We start from the raw sequence: 19,534 nt of genomic DNA, 5'->3' as shown, positions 1-19,534 counted from the left end.
CATAACATGGACAGATGTTCATATCATTCGAAAAATAACATTGTTTACGTGCACCGATATACGATATTAATATATGAGTTAATCCTTAATGTTTCATTAAGTAATAGCTGCGGACAGTTCGCAGTTACGGAATTGAATATACTTATTTCCCACGTCTATGGTCGACTTGCTAACATCTTTCTTGCACATCACCGTAAATTAAAGTCAATATTGTAGCCGTACTTACCTGAGATGATGTATATCTCGAAAGTGGAAGATCAGGAAGATCCAAGTAAAGCGAGATAGTGTCGCAAGGATGTCTCAAGAAATCATTACATATATACTGGCGCGTTGCGTGTGTGTATGTATATATGTATATATTTATAATCGCGTTCATCATAAAAGTACAATAATAGCTTTATATCAAATCACGAGGAGAAAGTCAATATTCACATGAGTAGGCGTGGGCGATGGCTTTCAATAATATCGATTCGCTATGGATCGTTGCGTTTGGTTTTCTTTCTTCTTCCTTCTTCCTTCTTATCCATTCATTTATCTTTTATCTTTTTCTTTTAACAATTTTTCTCCTCTCAGGCGATCCCAACGAAACGAGAAAAGAACGGATACGAACGAAAACTAAAAAATAGTAAGAACAACGCGGAGAAAGTGGGATATTAAACAAAACATCGATGTAGACAATCAAATAATAACAACAAACAGTTTACAAAACGCAATAGCTGTGTTGACGGCATGTGTTGTGTCAGTTTGGGAGGTACTGGAATGCGACGACTAACGTCATAGACGCGTCGGATAACTAGGCGATCGCAGTAGCAAACGAGAGTAACAGTCTGTTGGTTCCTCCGAGTAAGCGAATTGCGTCGATTAGTCGAGACACAATTTCGAAGTGGGATTCGTCGTCTCGCTATCGTTTCTTTCGCCTCCCCCTCCTGATCCTTGCGTGATTATCTCCTTTTGTTCGCTCACTTGTTACTATTATCATTTGTACAAATATATAACAATATCCATTCATAATTCTCACGATTAACGATTACGATTACATGGTCCGTGGTTCGCCTAATATACCGAGGCCACTTTTACATTTCTTCACCTCTTAACGAAATGTTAGTAGCTTTTCCGAAGAGAGGCGAAGAAAGAGATGTGCCTTCGTTTCTTCAATAACTCGACGATGGTCGTCGATTATGAAGACTGTTGCGCGAAGGAAAAAAAAACCGGTATTAAATACCATTCAAAGATGCTATGGAACAAACTAGATTGCTTTCGATTCTTGTACCGCGCAACATTTGTAACTTGTTCATGTGTTGTCTGTCTTTTGAAGTTCTATTTGTTTGCGTATGCACGCGACGACGATGATCGACGCGATAATCGACGAAGATTCGGCGTTACTTCGTGGACAGAAAGCGTCGGAGGGGGAACGCGAAAGGGTGTGGAATCAAGGGTGTCACTAATCAGGCACTTCATAATGTCCTTCACCCTTTTTCTCCGTACGAAATCACCGTCAGTATCTTGATGTGACGATGGCATCGGCGACGCACTCAACAACGATGACAGGCAAAAAGTATATCTCTAACTAAACACACGTCCCTCATACATTCGCACATTCATGCAACCGCATCACGGCTAGATAAACAACAATCACACTTTCTTTCACTCTCACTCTCTCTCTCTCTCTCTCTCTCTCTCTCTCTCTCTCTCTCTCTCTCTCTCTCTCTCTTTCTCTCTTTTCTTCTTTCGCTGTTCATACTCTACAGAATTCTACTATCACGTTTTCGACGAATCATCCTTTGCTTGCTCCTCCTCCTCCTGTTTCTTCTTCCACTTCTCCCTTTCTGTTACGTATTTATCACCATTTTCCCAATTTCCTCATTGCAAGTATGTCTCAGGCTATCTCTGGACCTCGCTGACGCGAAAGCACGTAACTTCTGACTTGCGAACTGATCACAATTGAGACTTGTCGATCTCTCTGCGACTCTTCGACATGAGGTCAATAGCTACGTGACAGTTAACGAAGTCTAGGTCATCAGCTCTGTTGCGTCGTCGGCGTCCAAGTCTTCGGACGGTTCCACTTTCACAGCAAGTTGCGTATATCCCATATTGGTCTCTCTTCTGCCGGACCAGGCCTACGAATAAAATGTTGACACAGACATTTATCTTCCCTCGTCATTGATTTTCCCTGAGTCATTTATTTTTGGAAAGTAATATAAATCATGTTGAATTACAGATTTAAATATAATACTGATATAAATTAATGCATACAGTTTTTGAAGTTATTTCTTATAAATACAAGCTTACAAAATCGCTTCAAAATCGCTAAATGTCAATTTTTTAATTTAAATTAAATACGTACCTGAAGAGCGACAAATATCATTGCAAACAATGCGATTGATGCTAAACAAATAGCGACCGCCATAGTCGTGGCTGCTGTTACGGCGAGCGAAGCTGAATCGTTGTTACTTGATCTGCCATCGCTATCAGAGTATGTCTCAGAAATAGCCGTGTCGGCTGAGAATTCTGTTCCCGGTACTCTTCTTTTACCAGCTGGCGAGCTGTTCCTGCAGCCGCCTACAAAGATTAAAAATATACTATTCAGTAATTATAGGATGATATTTATAACAGTATAAACTGTAAATATAATACAATGTCTCTCTCATATCAATAAATAATATAAACTAATTAGAAAAGTATAAATTTAGAAAAACTATTATTTCTCTCTCTTTTATTCCGATAAGCATTCGTACTACTTGTATGACTCTTTTGATAACGGCAAATAAATTATTTGTGCAAACTTTACACGTAATGTTAAGACTTAAGCATATAAAAAATTACCGGTTTCTGGATCACAGAGACAGCACTCCTCAGCTTGAGGCCCCTTTTCGTTGCCCGTACAACAAGGCACACACTGATTGTTCAATTTGTCCAAATGCAGCGGCGGCGAGCATGCGGCACAGCTGAACTTGCCGGGGCCAGTGCATCTTCGGCAGTCGGAATGACAACTCTTGCAGAGCTGTGTCAAGGAATCATAATATTGCGCGCCTAGGCACTCCATACACAATCCGCCTTCTAACATCGAATGAGGCGGACAGGAAGTGCATTCTAGCGGACCTTCTCCTGGAACGGAGATTATTTTCCCATTGAGAAATGATCAGATTTAATTTATCGAATTGTAATTCACTTACCTTTGCACGTGCGGCAATAATGATGACACTTTTGACAACCGAAATTGGATTTAAAGAAACCTTCTGGACATTCAGGATGGCATTCGCCGGCTGCTAATTGCCAGCCTCTCGGACACGTGACGCACTGATCTCTTCTGGGTCCCAAGCATGTTTTACACGATAAGTAACACTTAGCGCATTGACCTCTGTCGCTGTAATAACTAAAACCAAAAGAGAAGAAAAAACAGAACATATCAACAATGCTGTTCTATCATTGGTCTATTCAATATCGTAACAATAAATTGTCCATCTTACCCTGGCGCGCAGGACGATCTGCATTCTCCGCTCTGTAGCTGCAGTCCATCTTGACACGCAGTGCAATTCAAACGGGAGACGCAACTCTTGCAGGTATGCAGACAAGGAACGCAAATCGGCCGCGAGGGTTGTACTACGGAGTAATACGCGTCGTCGCACTGGGATACGCAACGCTTGCCTTGAAGCAGCAACGGGTTCGAGCAGGATATGCAGTGATCTTCCGCAGGGCCGGCACAAGTCTCGCAGGACGAGTGACAGACTTTGCATTGACCGTTTTCAAAGTATTGGCCCGAGTTGCAGTTGCTGCGACTCTCGGGCGCGCACAGCCCCTTCTTGTTCAAGCTCCAGCCTTCGATGCAGCTGGTGCAACTTAACGTGGCGCAGGTCGCGCAACCAGGTGGACACGCGACGCATTCGCGCCGCTTCTTATCGGCGCTGTAACCCGCCGGGCACGAGGCTCGACATGTGCCTGAAACATTCGAACCAGAAACCACATATGATATAGAGTATCGCGTAATTTAAATTTTACCAAATTTTGAACATGTAATCTTTTATCTCATATTTAATATAATTATATATTTAATGTAATTTAATTTTAAATTAAATTTTTTTTTAAATATGTGATACCTATTCGGATATGTGGCGTAAATGATGCTTACCGTTCAAAGCGAACAACCCGGATCGACAAGTAATGCACTGATTCTCCGCCGTACCGTTGCAGGTCTCGCAGGTAGCATGGCACGGGGCACAGCTATAGTCTTGCGTCTCGTACGTGTACGGAGGACACGCGGCGTAACATTTATTCTCGTGCATCACCAAATGATGCTCGCAGCTGGTGCACTTGTCCGGTCTGTCCTGACAGCTGGCGCAGTTAGCTTCGCACGGCACGCACGTGCTGTTCTCGGTGTCTGGGTGAAGGAACGCAAAAAAAAATCACGTATTATGTCATTCGATTTCATGGGACAGAGATCATCGCGATTGATGATTATGAATACAAACTGATTTTTTTTCAACATTTACTTTCATAGTAGCCTTCTGGACATTGCTGAAGGCAGACCGCCAGATCGGTGACTCGAAGATGAGCGGGCGCGCAAGAGAGACAGGAGTCTTGGCCTGCGCCCGCGCAAATCTCACAAGATTCGTGGCACGGCCAACAGACGCCGCCCTGGTTAGGGAAGCTTCTGGGTGGACAGCGACTGACACATGTGCTAGAAAAAAAGACACCCCTCGCGTTGTTTCTCAAACGATTTTGCGTTGAGGAGAGTCAGATGAAGAAGAATAACATGTTATATAGAATGAGAATTGACAGATCCATTGAGAACTCTTATTACGAGTAAGAAATAAATTATAGTATAGTTAAAAGAAGCTTATAAAATTTCACCATTCTAGCGTGTTACATAAAAAATATATGAATCAATGTGATGATATTACACCAATTGCTTTTTAAACAGCAATTTTTATATTTATGAATGCCTACCGTTGTAATCCATAATTTCGTGGCGTTGTAGAAAATTGTTTCATGAAGATATCAAGATTAATGCATGAATTTGGATAATTATATACGTTAAAAAATGTAAATTTCATTTACTGTATCTTTTCATCGAGAGACACAAAAAAAGACTATTCTCATGCAAGAGTTTTAAGGGTTCATTTACTCACTTGTCGAGACGATAATTCTTACAGGCGACACATTGAGTCGGACCTTTGCCGTAACAGCCTTGCGCGTCGCACTGGGGGTCACAGTCGTGCAGTATCCTTCTGGTAGTATCGAGAGATCCATCCGCTTGCGCGGATGACGCCGCCGAGGGTGAGTCGAAAGCGGATGATGAGACGTCACCGGGCAAGTGGTTCGTCAGAAGCGGCGCCGACGAGCCGTCCAGAGTGGCCACCGATGCCTGTAGATTCGATGCAGCGCCGGTGTACGGGCCCTGGTAACTCTGAAAGGTAGACGAAGAAAAGAAGTCGCTATTGCCCGGGTAACCGGACAACGGATCATCGTCTACCGTGAACGGATAATGAACGGAATGGGAAGGAAGGTACGCGGAATGTACCGGATTAAACTGCCGTGTGCGTAACCGGATCGGGTTCGTCGACGTGCCATAGAAGATCAGCTGCCACTTCTTCAGGATACCTGCAACAAGATCGACGAGACGGTCGAGTTATGGTGGGAACGACGTACATAATGAAAAAAAAAAAATTAAAAATAATACAAATCGAAATGTAATATTATCTTTACTTTAGAAGAGAAGAGAGGGAATTAGTCTGATAAAAACTATAGTCTATTTCTGGAGGTAAAGATATTAAAAATAATAGAAATATTAAACAGCTTTATTATAAATATCAAGACAATCTCAAAAATATTTTGAGAACGAGAATAATTAAAATATCATAAAAATTTTTACGTTGCAAATAAAAAGGAACTAATTTTTTATTTTTTTCCTGAATGCGTAATCTGTAGATTACTCGGCCGTGTATAAAGCTGAGAAATTAAATTGAGCTTGCCTGGTGAATTGACATGTCGATTTCCAGCATTAATGATCTGCAGGGTCCATCGACCATCCGCCTTCTCGCCCCAAAAATGCACGCTGAGGAAGGGCCAATCGTCGAAGTTGGAACTAAGAACGTCGCGCGGTCGTTCAAACAATAGGGTTGAGGTTGTGCCCATCGGAGATGTCAGTAAGAGCCTCAAATTTCCTCGAGGGAAAAACCTCAGAGAAACCTGTTTTACGATGGACAATTAAAATGTTATTCATATTTTAATAAAATTTTTTGACATAATTCTAACTTGACACATCAAACGGTAAATATTAATTTTACTATACAGAATATAAGAAATCTTAATTATTTTTAAAGAATCGGTAAGAGCTTTATCTTCTTTAAAAAGAAGACTAATCTTAGAGAAAATAAATTTCCAAAAGTAAGAAATAAAACGTGATATTGAAAAAATCTTAAAATTTCTTCGTAAAAAGAATTCAGCGAAAGAGAGAAAAAAATTCAAAATTTTATTTTACACAAAAAATATCTGAAGCTTCAACTGTATGAAATATTTTCTTCAAAAATTATTAATCGTTGTAACTCTTTCGATTAAAATAAATACTATATCAAAGTATTCTAAACAAACATTTTTATTGGCTATACTTTGCAAATTATTGTATGATAAATAATATATATGTTAGAATAATAATTTTAATAAATTATAATAAGTAGCAATTATATTGAATAACTACAAAAAAAAATATAACAATTATTAAATTATCTATTATTGCATAATTGTGCCAAAACAGTGACGATCTTCTTCCCGCATACGATCTTACCTTGCACTGCACGTGCTCTAAGAACCGCACCTCGTTCAGGGACCCGGCGCATCCGGTGACGTCCATATAGACGCTTAAGGTATAGCCGTACGTGGGATCAATCGGCCTCTCCTCATTGATCTCGTCGGACTTGCAAATATGCTGCGGCGGCACATTGGTCCACTGTTCAGCCAGGCTGACCATGGCGCCCGCGTCCATCAGACCGTAACCGAACTTGTGAGAGACCTTCCTTTTCACGCCATTCAGTATCCAACCGGGCTCGTTACTTAACGGCTCGGACCGCGAGGTGAGTACCACCAGGTACTGCATGTCGCGCCACGTTAGACTCGGGTTCGCCTCGAGAGCAAGGGCGGCGATACCGGCAGCTAACGGCGCCGAGGCGGATGTTCCGGTGTGCTCCACCGTGCATATGTGATCCGGACGCAGCTTGGCGTCCATGTCCACGGTGGCGACGCTTTTGTCGTTGCCGGGCGTGCCCGACGAATAAGTGGACGCCAGGGTGGAGCTGCATTCCTCGAGATACCACGGCTTGTAGCCGCCCTGAGTCGCGCTCGATATCGACAGTGTAAATATACTGTTTGTGTAACCGTCGCAGTTGCACGAGTCGGTATGTCGACCTCCGTTACCCGACGCCCACACGAAGATCGAGCCCTTGTTCTTGCGACCCTGCGTAGGAAGTAAGAATATTTTGTGGATGTGTTGACAAGGGGAAAATGGATCGTTTAATCAACGAAGCGATGGGCTACTTTAATAACATAATAAAAAGGGTATACTGATATAACACTGATACAATATAACGATATAATGATATAATATTATGTAATTTGTATAATAATAATTTATAAAATATTTATTAGAAAAAAATCATAATAGTAAGTTGTAAATCAAACAATGAAAAATTTCTTTTAATTGTGAGATATTTTCATGACTCTTTAGAAATATTTTATTTTTCTACAATATAAAACTGAAAACACATACATTTTTTTCGAACGATATTATTGCGGCTGTATTATTTTAGTCAGTAAATCGAAAAAATTAAAAATTAAATTCTCTCAGATATATCATAGTGCGCGTAAAAAACTACTCCTTGGCATACTAACATTTAGTTTGTGAAAAATTAGGAAAATCACATATTTTTAATAGGAAAAAAGCAATTCGGTGCTTCATATATTGACTAAATTATTTTCTGGAGGCGAATCAATAATTATTTTCAACCGAAAAATAATTTGCTACGCAACTGAAAAAAAATTTCTAAAAAAAAATTTGTTCTGCAAATATTTATATTTAATAAAATAGTATTCCGGATCATTTGAACTCAATATAAAAACATAATCGCCTTCTGCAAAAATTCTTCGCTTATAAAATTGATAACTTTTATTTTATCCTATCGCGACATTAGCAAAAAAAAAAAGTTGACAAAAAGAAGGTTGCCTCTAAATCGTCCCGAAGTAATGGAATAAAATGTCGAGGTGAAAGCTCGCGACAGAAAATAAATTGATCCCCTCGCTTCGTGGACGCGCGATATATGTAGCTTACGCTCGTCACTCCGTAAATAAACGCCCTCCTGGCGAGCGGGCCCGGACCATCGACGGTCTTGCCGTCGTCCTCGGGACCCCAGGAGGCGCTGTATATGTCGATGTGATCAGGATTCAATCCCAGCGCTCTGGCCTCGACAGCGTCGTTTACCGGGCCATCGAGCATTCGTACGCCTGAGAACACGGGAGATATGTGCGTAAGTCTTCCTTTTCCCTCCCCCCCCCCTCTCTCTCTCTCTTTCTCGCGTGCCATGATTTCAAATCACGGTAGGATGTATGCGAGTCTACGGATTGTTATCGATCTTAAGGATAATCGAGAAGACGAATAAGCGTTCGAAACACACAGAAGAGAAAGATGCAGAATTACACCTAATCTTCAATTCCACATTAATTTAATCTTTTCGATGTTGAATTTTTATTGCAAAAATAAAGAAAAAGATTTCGTATATAATTTAAATATTACAAAAATAAGCTTGTCAGATGATGCATGTATATTTGTACTGTAAATCTCATTTAATTGCAGAGCAATCAAATTTATTATGTATCAGTTTAAGTCGCTGAGAAATAAGAAGAATAAGCAGCAAATTTTTTTGATCGCGCTTTGACCTTAACATAAAAGTATCTCGTCGGTACACAATCCTAATTGCCAGAAGCGCTATTACCGTCGTGTTTCACGACTCTGACGAAATTTCTCGCCGCCGCGCAATATCGGAATTTCTAATTTCGCTGCGCAGCGCGTTTACACGACCATCAATTGCTCGAATTCAATACCGAGAGATCGAGCAAACTCCCCCTGTATCGTTACGCGCTCTCGTTTCCGTCCTGCTCCGCCCTGCTCCGCCCTGCTCCGCTCGACGTAAGCCCCGACGGCTTACGGACGTTCGTTTCGTTTCGAAGTGGGTTAACGGAATTAATACAGCTCGATAGCATCGAGAAACCGGGAATAGCGGCGAACGACCGGAAAACGTGGCCTATTCTTCAGCGAGTCGAGACGATAAAGCGACCGGCCACCAGGTCTGACATTTCCAGCGGCCGCTGCACTATTTATTTCCGCGTAACGATTCGCGCCGGCTAAGTCAGCGCTGGAATGGTCCCAGAAGACTTTGCTCTCACCTGATATAAAATAAAGATAAATACCACCTTCGAGAAACAAAATTTATCCATTACATTAACTGTAATTACTTAACCTTGACGAAAACCTATAAATATCAAATTAATGATAATTTAAATAAATTACAAAATTACTCGTAACGAGAATGCATTTTTTTGACGTAACGTTGCATTTCGCATATAATTTTCTATAGTTTTTTTATAAACAACATTTTCAAAAATACTCTTATTATAAATATTTTTTCATAATAGTATCAAAGATAAGTGCTGTTGATGGATTTAATTCGCATCTGGATGTTAAAGCAATGTACGTCATCTATACGTAAATATAACGTCAAGCTCGAAAATAAATAAAAAGATATATGAATTTAGGATATAAAGGATATTGTAATTTCTATTAGTTTGAATATTAAATAAATGTTCTTTATATATACACAGATGTATTTTAAAAATGTCGTCTAGAAATATTTTATTCCTTAATTGAGACGCGAGTTCCTTTTCATTTCTGACATTAATATTCTTAAATAACAACTCACACACACACACACACACACACACACACACACACACACACACACACACACACACATACATACACATACATTTGCTTAAATTTCCATCAAGACATAAAATAACTCTACCAATTTTTAATCTTAGCGAACACAGGAATATAAGGAAAAGAAAATATTGATCTGCCGTTATCCCAACTGAAGCACTACTCAATTTTCATATTATCTGCACGATATGCACGTTCTTTCTAATTTAGAATGATAATCCAATCTTCATATTATTCTAACAGCAATCTTGTATTAGTCAATTCGTTATCTTTCTTTCCAGGTTATAATCCGAGATTATAAGGAAAATTGGAAAATTGTTAACCAGGATTATAATGCTAATCGTCATTCATGCAACCGGGTTAAATTTAATATATCGGAGAGTTAATATGCGATCAGAAACCATTGGGAAGACAAGGTTATTTTCATTCATAAATTTTACAAAATATAAAGTCAGCGATATTTTTTTCTGTAATTTTAAAAGATATTAATACCTTCCTATAACACATCGATAATCTCTTATGAATGATTTAGTCCTCAATATAAAATAAATTATTTAATTAATTTATCATCATTATCAATCTTCATCATTTATTCAGTAAACGATCAAATTATCTGAATATATGATAATCTCTTTAAAGTAATCTAATTATTTTTCTTTCTTATTTGAAATTAATTTCTTTAATAATGCTAATTAATATTAAAAATATTTTTTAACAATATTGATGGATATCTATAATTAACAATTATTAGCAATCTCTAAATAAATAAAAACATTAATGCGTTTGTAAAAACAGTCATCTGAGTTTCTCGTTACAATTCCTCTTACCTCCGATACTGGCATTGTAGGCGACACCGACGCCGCAATACTGGTTGAAGGCAACGGCGGCAACCTCGCCGGCGCATCGAGTGCCATGCTTGTTGTCACCGTTATCCCTCGGCATTGGATCGTCGTCGTTGTCGTTGATGTCTGTGCTGGCTTGGTGATCATAGTTGAGCGCCAGATCAGGATGGTTGGTCTGAATGCCATCGTCTAAGATTGAAACGACAACACCTTTGCCAGTATAGCCTTTCTGCCAAGCTGGACCGAGATTCATGTCATAGCCATCCTTGGCACCGCCGTTCTACGATAAGAAATTGTCAAATTTAACTAAGAATCCAATAAAAATGAGATTGTTTTTAGCAATATATTTATAAATAGAATCTGAGTTAGGAAATAACATGTACATAAATATTTCAGAAATGAAGAAAGAAATATAGAAGAAAAAAATACTGTTAAGATATATATCTGTATATATTTAAATAGATTTAGATATATATCTGTATATATCTGGATATATTTAAATAGATTTCTTATATAAAGAGCAAAAGTTTTTTTAATTAATTATATTTTAACTTATATTATTCTGAAGTCTTCATAAAATCTGTCTCTGTTTCTAGATATATTAATTTTTTATTTTCTTGTAATTTACAATTGCTTCAAATAATTCCGTTTAAGTAATTCTGTGTATTTTATTATATCTCTAACAAACATAAATATTCTGATATTGTAAAAATTATTTTTTATTTTTCACTTTAGTCAAAGATCATAATGATGAATCGCCCCACAGAGCGGTACATGATTCTTTGACAGAAATTAATTCGCGAATTTCGTGTTGCCGCGTATGTGACCGTTGATTGATATTCTAGTAATCCATTAATCCACGATGTAACGCTATATATACATCTCTACATGCGTGTATACGATTTCGTGGATTAATGGATTACTAGCCGCACGACAAATTCGGACGCTACAACTTTTATAGCACGATATATGTTAGATCAGCAGATAAACGGACGTCTTGAACGCGCCTTTTTTTTTTTTTTTTTTTTTTTTGTCTCGTGGAACTCGTTTTTTTTTTCCTTTCACTATATATTTTCCAATTAAAAAAATAATAAATATTGTGCAGATGTATAAAATTAATATAGCCATACTGCATAAGCGCAAAAAAGGATTAATTTCAGTTTCGAAAAGTCATAATTTATATCTGGAATTTTTCAACCGCCAAATGCTATACATATATCGCGGCTCACATAAAAATATCGACCGCGTTAAAATTCCATACAAATTTTGACAGAGTTATTAGCTTTCCCGACATCGCTATTGGTAGCCACCTAAAGTTATATCGGGCCGGAAAAAATATATGCGAGACACGACCGCCGGACGATTCGAGCCACGTGATTTGTATCCTCTAACAAACGTCCGTTTTATGCATTTATAATAGATTGATTATTGCTTCGGCTATACGAGCGGTGTTTTGCATTTTGCGACATATGAATTTGCGTAATAAATGTACGAGATGGAAATACGCGAATGTTTCGCACGTGTTTTCATAGTAAACGTGCGAGTTCCGCGTATGATCATGTCTCGAATCACGGCGAATAAATTCGCGACAGCGACGCGATAAATTCGTGCGTGCGTAGAATGATTATTTGTGCGTCTCTCGTAAATAAATCACCAGGAGGAATAAGCAATCGTAAGAGCACGACACATAACATATCAATGCCAGATAAATTGAATAATTAACCGTTTTAATTAATTTTTTAATATAAAAAATACTTGTATATTGCAGTTAAAAATAATGATAATAAATGAATAAAATAATGACTATAGTTAGAGAAATAATGATTATATAGTCACATATATAAACACTTTTTAAAGTTGAAAGTTTAAAAAAGTAATACAGACTTTTGCAGTGAAAAAAGGAAAAGCGATACTTTAGGATTAACTCTTTTTCAGGGCGCATATTTCACACAATTTTGATAAAAAAATGTTATAAAAAATTGCACAATGTGCAAGAAGATCCGAGACCCAGTTTTGATTATCGCACACGTGAAATTACACGTTTTTGTCCTTGCACCGAGAATAATCTTGGACTCGTATCTTCCGATGGAGACCGCGCATCCAGCGTTCCCGTTTCCTACATGTGCACGAATGTATGGAAGTAGAGTGAAATACTTTTGCGGAGTACATCGCGAAACGCAAAAACACACGAGGTGCTGTTCTCTAATCTCTATGACCAGTGTTCTTCCGCAGGATATCAAAAAGAGGTAGAATAGCTGCATAAAATGTATGACTCGCACGCTACGTACACAAGAAAGAGTGTAAAATTTTATAAAAATTTTGTTTGTTTCGAAAAATTCTTCTGCGCAATGAGTGTGTGTGTACAATTTTTATTTATTAAAAATCACACACACACAACACAAATACATATGATTTTTTACTTAATTTTGAATTTATAGTTGCAGATATTTTATTTATCTTATTATAAGCTATTTATAATATATAATATATAATATTATATATATATATATATATATATATATAATAAGATAGATAAAATAACTGCAACATAGATTAAAAAAATAAAGTTTCTTGCATCTTTCTTGAAAACTTGTTGTGTTTATAAACAAGTTCTCTTAATGTGACAAAAATTCAAAATATTTTTGAAATTTATCGATCGACAAATTAATATCAAACGAATGATTCATAAATCCTCTAAAGAGAATTCTCTATCAACAATCGTAATAAATAAATATATATACTGGAAACTTAAAATAAAAAAAACAAAATAAAGAAATGCAACGAGAAATTCGCAATCTAAAAAACTTTAATTTGAGGAAAATATTCGCTTGGAAATCTAATGTGTCGGGCTCGCTAGCTATCGCATATGCAGAGTGCATATAAAGGAACACGTTTTCCTTGATTCTAGCTCTTGTACGTTACGCCCATAGCGTGTCGAGATCAGAGGACGAGGCGGACGCGTGTTCTTGTCGCGGAGAGAACACCATGTCGCAACGGGGAATGTGCCAATCTCCGCGTCGATGCACCTTTCCCGGTTGCTGCCGCTTTTTTACTCCATTCGAGCCGGGTGCGCCGCATGACGGTACCCGAGCTCCGTTCCCCCTGCGATTCCATTAACTAGATTGCGCATTGTCGTGCTCGCCCGAGAGGAAGGCCAGAGGCATCGATGCATGTCCCCCGTCGTCCGTGTCAGCGCTTATCTGCACTGAGATTCGGCGCTGGTGAGAGTACGAAAGAGAGAGAGAGAGAGAGAGAGAGAGAGAGAGTGAAAGAGCGAACAGTCGAGAGCGCTATGTACAATAAGAATGCAACGGGATCAGAAGAGTTCGATAGCTTAAAGGAAAGAATAAGGAGGAACCCGTCACCGGAGAGAACGAATTACCGAGCTTTTCGCTGTAGCTATCGTGTGCTCTACCTTGTTGATACGACGAAACTGTCAACGTCGAGCTTGGTATCGACTATCGTTAGTGTTTGATGGAAGACTCTCAACCTCATTTCATTTTATTCTGATGATTCGAGAGGATCGCGTCCGATACTTTTTACAATAATTGTAACAAAATAAATGTTATGTCTTATCGTATCGAGTATTATGCATCATTTATATACATGCCCAGAAAAAAAAATATTCTTATTTTTTTTTCTGGGACAATATCTTTAGTTTCAAAATGTAAATCTTGAAATGAGATTATATTGCGTTAAACAAAGAAAATTTGCATGGATGAAGACATTTTATATAGTTCAACCAAGAAAAATATATTCTTGTTATTTAAGAATAATTTTCTTGAATGAAGAGGAAAAAATGTTGAATAGAAAATAACACATGTTGAAATCGAAGATTATAATTTTCTTAGAGTTGAAATAATTCTTTTATTCTTGAAATGACAATCGTAGTATTGAAATAAGATTACAATATTGTTAAAATTTAAGATTTTTAAATTCTTCCAAGAAGATTATAAATTGCTGCGTATATATGAAACAACGAACGCGTTCATATGAATACGTATATAAGTTTTGATTTGACACTTTTTTTCTGCGTGATTTACATATCAAGAATTGTTGATATACAGCTCATAAAATTTTGAAGTTAAATCTGTATAAATTAAAAAAACCTGTTGAGAGTCGTAAATAATTATTTAAATAAATATTTTCAATAATTTTGTCTGCTATAAATTTTTTTAGAAATACTCCGTGTCATCATAATTATAATCAAAAATTGATGACCGACTGTGATATTTCATTCATGCGAGAACAATACGATCAGATTCCTCAATAATTTAAATTTATTTTTGAGATTCAATTATAATAATTTATAAACTATTCAATATGCACAAAACGTAAAATTATTAAATTCTTTATAAATTAGGAATTAAATAATAAAATTAATTTCGGATATTTTATATTTAAAAGCACAACAAATGTATTATATAAAAGAGATTTCGGAAGTAATATATACTCGTATATCTCTGACAAAATAATTTTTCTATTATATTATCTGCTTTATCTTTTATGAAATATATACAATCGCTAAAAAAAGAGAAGATCCTTGATTGCGCCTCGCTGTTCTCCGTGATATGCGCGTATCGTATATGGCTCGACTGCTTCTTCCTCTTGGACGAGCCGACGCGAGTAAAATTATCCAGCAAGAAACGCCAAATTTACGGGCGCCGCGCATAAGAGACGCCGTAATCCCGTCAGTACAGTGCGAAGAGCGTACGGGATGGACTCATGCACACATTGTGGGCGCATATTGTGCCCGAGGAAGACAATATATATACGAGCCATTGTCTCACGCCACGCGTGCGGTTGACCCGGCAAAAAGAGGGCAAAAAAACTTGGGGACGACCTGGGGTTACTTCGCTGGCCCCAGCGTCTTCCATAACCCGACAAAAGCGATCCTTCCCTCATCCTCATCCCGTCCAGACGAAATGCCGTTCTCATGTCATGAGCATCAGAGGCACAAGAATGTAACAGACGAAGCATGAGGTCTTTACTTAAAGGCATCAAGTTGACAAAAAAACATATCAAAAACATATCAAAACTCGATTCTGAATCATTCTGGATAATCTTCTTCGTCGAGTTACAATTTTTTAATATTTTTTTAATGTAAAATATAAAGATAAATAAATAGCATAACATAAAGTAACTTATTTTTAGATAAAGCATTTAAAGTCGAAACTAACAATAAAAAGACAATAATACAACAACATCTGAAAAAGAGGACAAGTTTTATATTTAACATCATCATTTAGATTAAAAAATTTATTTTCAATTTTTTTTTTTACTTCGAATGATATTCTCATATACTGAAGACGCAAGCTGTATATCTGAATATCAAAGTCCATTAATTTTGACCTCGTTTTCCCATTGTCACAACTATACATGTCACCTATTTAAATAAAATATTACCATTTAAAGAAACGATCATCGCCGAGAGCAATGTTAAGTTTAGCTAAAATTAAAAGCAGCAGTTAACAATTCTGTGCATCTGTGCAGACGTGTAGCGATGCATAATTGATGGAATATTTTTAATTGATTTGATCCGTCAGGAGAGAATTTGAAATTCTATCATTTATTAATTCGTTTCTGAGTATATTTCTATATCAATCCTTACTTTTAGACCGGAGTATCGATATCGATACGGAGTACCTATCAGAAGTGATTCCTCAGCTTACGTAAATCATGGTTGCCTATCGCACCCCGGGCGACGCTGCGGGCGCGTCACGAATATTACACACCCCGTGCTTTTATCCCGCAATAGTGGTTTCCGCGCCCAAGAGTATCGGCATACTTGTGCATCACCCTCTGTAAATAAAAGGCCTCAGGTATCGGACTCGACCTGCTCAAGTTTCATACCGTGTTATCACGTCCATTACGCAAGATCGCAATCTCACGATCTTGCTTTTTCAAGAGCTTTTCAAACATATTTTTATAAACGCACCACCGCAGAAAATAAATTTATCTTTCTTTTGAGTTATATATTTCTTCTTTATTTATTTTTTTTTAGAACGACAAAAAATTATATATATTTTTCCTTTATTTATTCTTGTTCATATTTAATATTGATTACTTCATATAAAACTGCGAAAAAAATACAGAGTAGAATTTCTAGCACTTATTCTTTTTGTTCATCAATTTTAATTAATTTGGATAATTACTTATTCCTGAGAATGCAAAATTTGACTGTGTAGCATCTTCTTTCATAATTCTTTGATATTTAACTTTAAATAATCTGAACTAAACTTCAAATTAATTTGAGATTAAATAAAGAAACAAGACTTCGCGCAAACGATTAAAGATCTAAGTAATTAAGCGATTATCTAAAGGATTCGCAAGAACGAGTAATCGGCACGTTCCTCGCGTTCGCCAATAAAAGTAACGGGAAAGTTAAGAACAGGACACTCTCGATATAATCAAGAACTCGGCGAAGAAACTTAGGCCAGGACGCCGTGCTGGCGAGACGCGTTCAGAGACAGAAAAGTTTTCACCGGATCAAGCGGAATCTGCCAAAAGCTAGTTTGCTCGCTTCCGCCTTGTTTCTCGCCACCGCCGTTCCGGATAGTACGCGGCTGACTACACGCTATAAACCGCTTACAACACTAAGAAAACATGTGCACGGCACAACGGTTCCATTAAGGCCAGCTGATCGCGCGAGAACTAAATACAAAGTCCGGACGCGCAATGCACTTGGCGCGCTAAGAGGGTAGATTTACTGACCTTACAAAGGAAATTCTAATTCCTCGTAATTATTATTTTTTATTTACCATTGTTAAATTTTTTTTTTTTAATTTTTTAAGTTTCAAATTAATTTACGTGAATTATATTCATTATATTTTAACGAATATGATAAAATATGTGTTAAATGATGGATACGACAGAATTGTACTAGATAGTTTAATTTGCCTTTGCAATTGTAACTTTTTACACAATGTTTAAAAAATTTTAATGTTCTTTCATTATTACATATTATTGCAAATATCTTTTTTAATTTATGTACTTCTACTCTTAAGATAGTTTTTACACACGTTAATCCTTTTCTTTTTGAAAAAATGAGAAAAGAAGTAACTCTCTCGATAACAAAATTTTGTCAGTCAAAATACACAATCTATGATATTAAAAAAATTTTTTAACCCATTAAAATTAAATTAGGAATTGCTTCTCATAAATATCTAATAAGATTCTGAAAATTCTTCGTATAATTAGAAAAAGATATAAAAAACATTTCTGATAGTTTCTATACATTATAATAAAATCTTTTATTAGAGAGACAGAAAAAAGTCACAAGATTAAATCATTTTTATAATATAATTTAACTATAGACACTATGTAAAATTAAAATTAATGTGTCAGTCTAAAGTGCTTTAAATAAGAAAACACTTTAAATCTAGGGTACTAAATGAGCTAGAGCGATTAACGTAAAGGTGAATTTAAAGCGATTAAACCACGTGACTGAATAAATGACGGAATAGGTAAAGCGAAAGAGGTTTTAAATGTCAATCACGTTGTTCTTGATAATCGATTCGACAATTCTCGTTCAATAAGATCGCATTAGTTGCGATTGATAATGATCAGATAACAAACAAGTTGATTGACTGTTTGTGTAAAGCCCAAGTAATTACTCTAATAATTGTTTGCATGCCCGCAATTATATGTGTAGTGTTTTGTGTGGCATATCTACTTTGTTTTAAGTGCGTATCGTGTAAGCTATAATGAAAAGCTATTATGTGTGTTACATCTCGTATTACAGATACACTATAATTTGTCGAATCTAGTCAAGCTAATAAAGCTGTTATATAGCTTGCTATAATAATGAAAAATGATTGATTGATATTCTTGTCAGAGTTAGATCAATAAAAAAAAAAAGGCGTACAGAAATATCGAAATATTGCTCTTATTATTTATTTTATTATTCTTATGTTAAAATAATTAAATATTGTATTAAACATGTGAAACTGAAAAATATGCGAAGAGAGATTATAATATATCGTCAATTATAATCTTTTTTTTAATTGACGCGTACAATGTAATATAACATTACATATTTCTTATCACAAACAGACTTTGAGAAATATGAGTATAATGTAAATTTCCCGAGCTCTGACATCGTCAATAGACTGTTTTCAAGAAGGAAGAAGAAATAATTGGTAATGTTGAACGACTTGGCGCGGTTTGCTCGATTCCCGTCACGTAAATTCCGTCACGGCGGTCCGTAAAGTTGAAGTCCGTACTTACCAGGTACCACTGTTCCTTGAAGAGCGGATCCGTGAACAGGTTTTGAAGCGGTAAACCTCTGTTTCTTTGGCGGTGGAACAGAGTAGCCTGCCGCGGACGCGGGCCAAAATCGCTGAAGAAGGACGGATAATCGGCAAATGCGTAGGACGCAGCGCCGAAGTCGCGCTTCTTGCGCTTCTTCTCGTGCTGCTGTTGGAACCAATGAACCTGCAACCGAAAGCATAATCGGTAACAATCTGTAACAAGTTTTCTTGCGCCGCTGTGATCGACTCCAACGACTTTGTCATCACATTACAAACTTGGATAACTTGGTAAACTGACCCGAGGCCATTAGCCATCGTTTTGTTATCTCACGACGTTACACTAAGTTCTAAGCGACATTACACGGTAATGTAAACCGGTAACACCGCAAATTTTCCTAAGTGCCCAGAATATGTCATCAGTGTCGTCAGAGTCGGTTTTGTTACTGAACGAAATATGG

General features: G+C 37.0%; 1 protein-coding gene across 1 annotated transcript; it reads right to left on the bottom strand.

Moving 5' to 3' along the window:
• Positions 1–341: 341 nt before the first annotated feature.
• On the bottom strand, positions 342–19,184 carry Fur2 (furin-like protease 2). Its single transcript, XM_072889723.1, has 13 exons — positions 19,054–19,184; positions 10,810–11,104; positions 8,318–8,490; positions 6,782–7,447; positions 5,970–6,186; positions 5,127–5,598; positions 4,488–4,675; positions 4,127–4,375; positions 3,468–3,936; positions 3,174–3,373; positions 2,824–3,105; positions 2,345–2,559; positions 342–2,117 (listed from the first exon to the last, which is right to left on the bottom strand). The coding sequence occupies exons 2-13, from the start codon at positions 11,075–11,077 to the stop codon at positions 2,010–2,012; spliced, it is 3,507 nt and encodes a 1,168-aa protein (XP_072745824.1). The 5' UTR covers positions 11,078–11,104; positions 19,054–19,184; the 3' UTR covers positions 342–2,009.
• Between the last annotated feature and the right edge of the window lie 350 nt (positions 19,185–19,534).

Source organism: Anoplolepis gracilipes, chromosome 4 (assembly GCF_047496725.1).
Source record: "Anoplolepis gracilipes chromosome 4, ASM4749672v1, whole genome shotgun sequence".
NCBI lineage: Eukaryota > Metazoa > Arthropoda > Insecta > Hymenoptera > Formicidae > Anoplolepis > Anoplolepis gracilipes.
This window is presented reverse-complemented; position numbering and strand designations above follow the sequence as displayed.